The following is a 7,831-nucleotide window of genomic DNA, read 5'->3' as shown; positions in this document are numbered from 1 at the left end:
AACATTTTCACTCTGATTGAGACATATGTTAAGTATGATAGTTTTTTTTACCATATGTCCAACAGCATTTTCACTGTGAACCATAACAATTCTTTTTTATAGTACAAAAGTTACAGAAGCAGAAAAATGTTGGGAGAAGAACAAAAAGAATTCAATCTCCCAAGCAACTAGATTAAATACAATTTTGAAGGTAACTTGGATTATTTTGAGAAATTTATGATAATGACGACTGAAATTAGCTGAAAGCAAATAAACGACAAATGAATTAAGAAAATAATTAAAGAATAAGGATTGTAACTACATAATTTTTTTAAGTTACTCCAAATCGCCATCACCATCTGTGAGTTTTGTGCGAGTTCATTTTTTCTAAAAGGTTCGATAAAGTACATGACAGGAATATCTAGATTTAAAATAGACTTTCTAGTTTTGGTTGATGTCCAATAAACCAGTAGATGAATTTGTGTGAATCTCATCTTTTAATTCTTGAATTTGAGCTTTCAAATCCCAAACGTCTGCTTGAACTTGTGCTTTCAGATTTCCAACCTCTGCTTGTACACTTTGTAATGAAGTTTGAATAGAGGTTTGTTGATTCTGAACGCCCATTATTGACGATTGCATACTCGTTATTGAAGTTTGCAAATTCAACAGAATTGCTCCTAAATCAACACTGGATGAAGCATTATTATTTTGCTGTTCTGACTGTGAACCTGTAGGATCCTGTGACCCTGACGAGTTGTTTCTAGGGCAAAACGAAGAACACGGCTTTAATGTATGAGGGAGACCAAAAGAATCTAGTATTCTAACCATTGGTGTCACGAGACAGGATCCCCTAGTGGTCAAACCTATCGCCATCCCAAGACAGCTCAGAGTCTTGTCTGGATTGATACAGAAAACAAAGGCCCCTGAATCACCAACTTCAAAAAAGGCCCCATGTGGAAGGCTTTGAATTTCAATTTGATTATACATAGACACAATGTTGATTTGGTCCGGTAAACCTAAAGATTCGTTCAAAAAGCGGATATGTGCTCCATCAAAGTAGAGATTTCCAATCGTGAACCCTGATTGACTTCCATATTTTATGACACTGTCTAATCTATCCGGAAATCTGCTGCCTACGTTGTGGATAGGGTAAGGATCTTGCAAAGTAACAACCTCCCCATTAAATACTGGTGATATATCTGGGTCAAAACCTAGAATGGAAATAAATGGAAGTTCTGTGGAAATAAATGCCGTAACGTTCTTATGTTCATTATGAAACTTAACTATAGATAAGCCTATCTGCACTTTGATTTGATGCTTCAAATTTAAGCTTACAGTCATTTTGTTCATTTGAATACTATAGACACATACTGAAAAACATAGAGAAACACTAGAGATATATGACCTTAAACAGACAAATAAGTGTCATAATTGTCTCTTTCAAGGGGCAATTCAATCCATTTTTTTAAATAAAAAAATCTAGATTCTTAGATTTATAATAAATTGCCGGTATATTCCCTATCACTTCAGTGAAACTAGAAGCTAGGGTACATTGAAGAACATTTGGGATGTTATCATCTGACACGCATATTTAATGTAATATGCCTTTCGCTTACCTGCTGAATATAGTTGACTAGCTAGTGCCACGGGAAATCCAAATTCGTTCACAGTTGGGTCAAGTTTTATCAAAGCGGCGTCAATGGCATTGTCATTCATTGAGAGTGGAAAGCGTTTATCCACAATATTGCCACATACTTGAAATTTATGCTTATTTTTATCAAAAAACTCTGCTTTAAAATCTGTACCTCTACAAGTTACATAGTTTTCTAATTCAGTATTTGGTACATTCAATTCATCTGTTGAAAATACAACATGAGCACACGTAATCAAACCAACGGAACCATCTGGCAAATCAACAAAACCCCCAATGCTTCCATTTCCAGGATTGTTAACTCCTCTGGCACGACGGATATGTCCCCCAAAGTCTATAGATTTACCACTTCCCAACAAACAGTAGCCCTCCTGTACATCTACTTCGAAACCATTGATTTGTTTAGGAAACTCTCGTTCTCCAAAGGGAATGAATCCTTTATGTAAACACAAAAGACTAATGCAGTGTTTTTCGATAATGACATGTTTTCCTTTGGAATATCCTGATGATTTATAAGGAGATGCCGATATCAAAGTGAGGTTGGAATGCTTCTTGAAAAGTTTTCTTGCGTCATTTTCTGGTATAACAGGCAGGTTGGTTGATGAAAAAGAAGCAGAAGAGGAGTTGAAGACAGTATGAGCTTCATCAGATGGGTGTGTATAGTTATACAATACCAGATTGACCCCCATGACCTTTTCCGGAGTTCCGTCTTTCATTTCTATGCTACCTTTGTATAACATCATGATCACAAGCCTACTTTCCTTGCTACATTCACAACAGAACGATAGTCTGATTGCATTTTGTTGAAGTCTTGGACATTCTCTTAGAAGTATGTATAATGCTGTATTCAAGAAAGTGTCCACAAGAAAAGAAATTCTTTTCTTGCCTTTAAACAGTTTACACAAATGAAAATCAAAATCAAGCACGTATGACCTCACAATCTCTAAAATCAATATGTGGTTTTGATTTTCAATAGCGCATTCCAGGCATCGATCAATAATTAATGAAAGGTCTCTTGGTTTAAATTCCGACATTGCTTTCTTTGCATATGTAGAAAATAGGATGGATAAAATGAGACGACATTTTGGAGACTGTGTATTTCTGATGACTTCGTTAAAGTCTGTCATCCATTCAAGAAAATCGTCAACACTGGATTGAGAGAATGTCTCAAAACGTTTACTTTGCTTTTCATCAACTTTGGATCGAGAGAATGGCTTTAAACCTTTACTCTGTTTTTCAGCTCTACTGAAATGAAGTCCTGAACAGTCCAGGTAATCTACTCTCTTAATGATGTCTTTATAATCATTGTTTTCCATGTGGTCTCGTTGATTTGAGTCAAGATTATAGCTATCAATATTCATAAAACTAATTAGTCTTTGGATTTGAAATTCATAGTCTTCGCTTTCCTTGAGCTGTTCACGTTTTTTATAAAAAGTTTTCGCTGGCCAACAGGAAATCCTCTCTACAATTAAATGAATAAATGGACATCAATACCATTTATAAAAAAAACATCATAAACAGGCTCAGTTGGATTTCATTTAAGGAAGACTGTTAAAATTTAATATATTTCACTTCTTAATTGATGGTGGTTGTGTGTGGGGTGTGTGCAAAAATCCATTATCTATTGTTGGTTTTTAAAATCTTTTTTTTTATTTTTCCAAGTTCACAAAATCTAAAGTCAGAGTAAAAAATAAAGATAAATATTAATTTGATCTTATGACATATCTCCTTTTTAAAAAATAAAGTCTTGAAAAAAGCTTGAAAAATAATGATGAAATATTCATGCATTTAAAAAAAAGTTCCCATGTACGAATTTCATTGCGGTCAAATTTCTGCTTGGATATACGATGTGTTTGTCGTGAAATACACCAACAAAGATCACTGGCAAGTTTGGATTCATAGCAAATTACATTTTGAATTTGATACAAAAATGTATAATTTGAGGAGACGTGTACACATTTAGTTTAAATTGACTTTCTACATGTAACATGATATACAGTGATTAAGATTATCATTTCATAAATACTGAAAAGAAAAAGAAATGCAGGGTAAACTTTTGAGGCGAATTCAATTTATTTTTCTTTGATTTCTTTCAGTACTCCTATCTTACTTTTAAAATCATCTTTCAAAAAGATAAAACCAAAATCAGATTTGATTTTGTCTATTCAGCAATAATTTAAGCTGATATGATGGTACCCCTTAAAAGTGAAAATCGAAAACTCTTATCTGCAATGTCTCCCCTGCACAGCTGACATGAGCGTTATTTTCCTTTAGCATGGAATTCATCAAAGTGAGTATCTTCAAACCAAGGCTATACGAGGGTCATTCAAAAAGTTCGTAGACTTTTGTCCTAACTTTTTTATTTAACGTCATATTATATCCAAATTTAATACAAATATTTTAATAACAGATTCAAATAATCTGATTAAAAAAAAATGGACTGTACCCTCATATTTATTAAAATTACCAAGGATTTAGAACAGCAAAATTGGGGTCACGGAGCACCGTCAAAATTGAGTAATTTTCGACTTTTCACTTTATAGTATTTACAGCTATACCTCTAATAAATGAATCTGAAACGAAAAAAATTTACATGTTCAAATAAAGAATTGCTGTATCAATTAAAATGAAATCAGGTTATGTAATATCTCGTTTCATTTAAAAGATATCAGCTTCTAAATACATATGGACTTGATTAAAAAAGGCAAAAAACCATGACGTTGGAGGACGTCACGGAGCAGCAAGTAGCAATAAAATTAGACTTTACATTCGGGAAACTTTTTCTGCAAGCTTAAAAAATCCTTATAAATCAGGATCTGTATGAAAAAAATCTGTGTGTTTGTATTAAGTTGAAAATACAATTTTTGAGTGGTAGCGAGTTCGAATCGGACGATGGATTGTCTGCAAAGAAACAGGTTAAAGTTAAAAATATTGTCAAAAGAGTTAAGAAAGTCATTGAACGTGATGTGTGCTTCAATGTTGCTGAAATAATAAAGTTGCATGGCAAATCAAAGAATTTGAAAACAATAACATTCTAATTCAAGCTATATTTGCACAATTGTTAGCAAACCAGGTGTTAAGTATTGTGGATATGTGTTTTGAATGGAGAAGACGCAACAAATCGTGTTTGAAATAACAAAAATGTGTATACTTCTGACAAACTTTCTAAGCGTTGTTTTTGACGTTACAATATTGGTTAACCGTGCTCCGTGGTAACAAAACATGTTGCTTTTAATTTTGGCTGACGTGAGTTCTGTTAAATCAAATGGAATGAAACTTCACGCTTCAACAAAATAAATGTTTATGTTTACGAAAGTGTGTTGATCTACAATCTTGTAATAATCATATGACGATGAGAAGCATTGTCTACGTATTTTTTGAATGACCCTCGTATTTGGCATAGGTAACCACAATAGTCTATTGTATAAAAAGGCGGTTTTTGTGGTAGTAGGGTTGCGAGTTAAGAGATGGCAGAATGAGTAGCCCGCTCGTAACTTGACTTATTTGCGGTAACGTCATCGTCACGGTTGATTGAAAACCATACCAGGCCCTCTCTGACAACGGGTGACAAGATTTATGGAGGGAAACGTTTTGTTTTTTTTTTTAAATGCACAGTTACCGGTTGTTGCCTTTTTCATTAATTAAGCAATTCAAAAATCAGACCCCATTGGACTTCCGGAAACTGTACCAAGATTGCAAGAGTTTCATATCGTCTCTAAACATTGAAAAACAGTGAAAAATAATGTGTATACATCAGGTGCTTCAAATGGTGCAAAAAGATTTGTTGACAAACTCGTCGTCATAAAATTGCACTTGTTTTTGGCTTTTTAGCGTTTTCCCTACATGAAGTCATACATTTAATGGTTGAATAATTCTGAACACTGATTTTGGTGCATAGTAACTAAATTTCTCATTCGAACAATTTTCGTAATTTTCGGTATGCGGTCAAGATTTTCTCGAATATTATGCCAACCTGCGTTTCTTTTTCCTTTCAGTATATTACCTGTCCATGTATTCATTTTTTTTTAATTTACCTAATTTTTCTTTAAAAGCTTGGAAAGTCACTGTAAAAGATGATGAAAAACTGATAGATTTTGATCATTTCTGACAGAAATGGGTTATTATTTTTTAATCAATTTACTTTGTTAATATCATTATCATTTTTTTGACAATTACTTTAGTACGTTACGATGAAGTCACTCAAAACTTCACTGTTCTAGTCACTGTTCTTTAACTCCCCTCCTTCTTTCTTTTCTTTTCTTTTTACGTTTTATAGGTAAAAATAACTCTTGTACAACCTTCCCCTCTCTCTCTCTCTCTCTCTCTCTTAATATACATGTATTTAACCGAAAGAAAAGATAATTATAACCGGTAAATAGCTACTAAAGAAGGGTTTACAAATATAACTAACGCTCTAGTATAAGTCCATTCATAGTGATTTCAAGGGAACTATTTACATTTTACTGCCTAATTTTCATATAGGAAAAAAATCAGAATATAATAATAGATTGTAATTTTTTTTTACTTCAATGCCAAAATCTGTCTTGGACAAAAGTTGGCAATATATATAGGTAGCACTGTATCTGTATAAGATGAGAGTATATTATAATTTTTATTTGTATGATATAAATTATATAATACTTGAACACTCGTTATGGTCAGGAACTAGGTTAAACATTTTTTTTTTCTAAGAATATAACTGTACTTGATCAATCAAAAGAATTTAGGTTAGAGATTAAACCATACCTGTAGATTACAAGTAATATTTGTATACGGTATAAGCTTCCGGTATTTCTACATTAAGAAGTTTTAAATTTTACTTTTTCTACCAATGCCATTGAACTAACAAAATTGACTTTGGGTGATGGTAACATCACACATACATCTTCGTGTCTGCTTTTAGTGTTTCTCCATTAAAGTTACAAACTGGCTTGATTGTGCAGACAAACAAACACCTAGACAGACAAACAAAGGGATGGTAGGCAAAATGTGACGTTTACTTAAGCAGTAAGCTCAGGTGGGCTAAAAATGTTAAAATGTACCAGGACAATCATGTATAAGGACACACTGTTAGAGAGGCGACAGATAACAACTGGAAAAAAGCTCATTTGAATCTTTTGTCCAGGTGAGCTAAAATGTCTACAAAAAACGTACGGTAGCCTTTGGTCTTCTCTTCACTTTTCTTTTTCATCTGAATTGCTCCACTGCGTAGGACAATATCTAAAATGTTATGTTCCATTCACTCATTAATAACAAAAGCTCCGTGATCGAAAATACCGACCTAATCATCTAAGCCCTGTTCTGATACAAGGAACAATTTTTAAATTTTTTTAAATAGATTAATTCTTTAATCCTATTTTTAGTGACCGCAACATTGTTCACTGGGTTTATAAATTAAACATATTTGATTTGAATTCTCAAAGGAATAACATATTGTATGACAAAGATAACCTTTCTGATCTTGAGAAGATTTTTTAATGCTAACCGATTTACAAGCTAAAGGTTTGCATAATTTGAGAAAAATATATTGTAAGGCAATAGAAGTCGCAATCAGCTATAGAAATTCCAAAAACATTCATTCCAGATTATTTTAAACGTATAATACATATGCTGAGAATTTTGTTTAAAAAGAATTTCAACAATGAAGCACTCAGCCTCAGTATTATCTTTCTGTGATTAATCCATAATTGAGGGTGAATATATTTAATGTATGTAACACTCACTGTGTGCAAAATGACAATGCAAAAAGAATGTGTACACAATAATAAAATACGAGGAGTATATACTCAATTTTTCATTTACTTTGTATGGTTTTGATTATATGGGATTAAAGATACTCTACTTATTGTCTGAAAAAATAAGCAATTTCAGCAATAAAAATAAAGAGCGTTTTTTTCTCTGAAAGTATCAAAAATTAACATCTCTAATGGTTATATTACAATCACTGTTCAATGTTTAAGTAATGTAGAATTAACATCATGGTACGGATATCATAGCGTAAGTATAGCCCCGTGATTCTTGTTTTTTTTTTTACAATGCAAGATGTAAACGGAACGCAACCTGTCTGCAAACATGTTACAAGAAAAATACCATTCACACAAATAGGAACTTATATTGGGTTGTACATGTAACACATCTTCCTAAACCCAACGTTAATTTAAATATTCGTAAAGAAAGTAGACAGATAAACAAAAGGAAATA

The 7,831-nt window shown here is 32.7% G+C and overlaps 1 protein-coding gene across 1 annotated transcript; it reads right to left on the bottom strand.

Annotated features, from left to right (window-relative positions):
- Positions 1–330: 330 nt before the first annotated feature.
- On the bottom strand, positions 331–2,809 carry LOC134240788 (uncharacterized). Its single transcript, XM_062722868.1, has 2 exons — positions 1,596–2,809; positions 331–1,190 (listed from the first exon to the last, which is right to left on the bottom strand). The coding sequence occupies exons 1-2, from the start codon at positions 2,755–2,757 to the stop codon at positions 421–423; spliced, it is 1,932 nt and encodes a 643-aa protein (XP_062578852.1). The 5' UTR covers positions 2,758–2,809; the 3' UTR covers positions 331–420.
- Between the last annotated feature and the right edge of the window lie 5,022 nt (positions 2,810–7,831).

The sequence above is a fragment of the Saccostrea cucullata genome, unplaced genomic scaffold (assembly GCF_032062105.1).
Source record: "Saccostrea cucullata isolate Sc308-1 unplaced genomic scaffold, CSIRO_AGI_Scuc_v1 ctg5773, whole genome shotgun sequence".
Classification (NCBI taxonomy): domain Eukaryota; kingdom Metazoa; phylum Mollusca; class Bivalvia; order Ostreida; family Ostreidae; genus Saccostrea; species Saccostrea cuccullata.
This window is presented reverse-complemented; position numbering and strand designations above follow the sequence as displayed.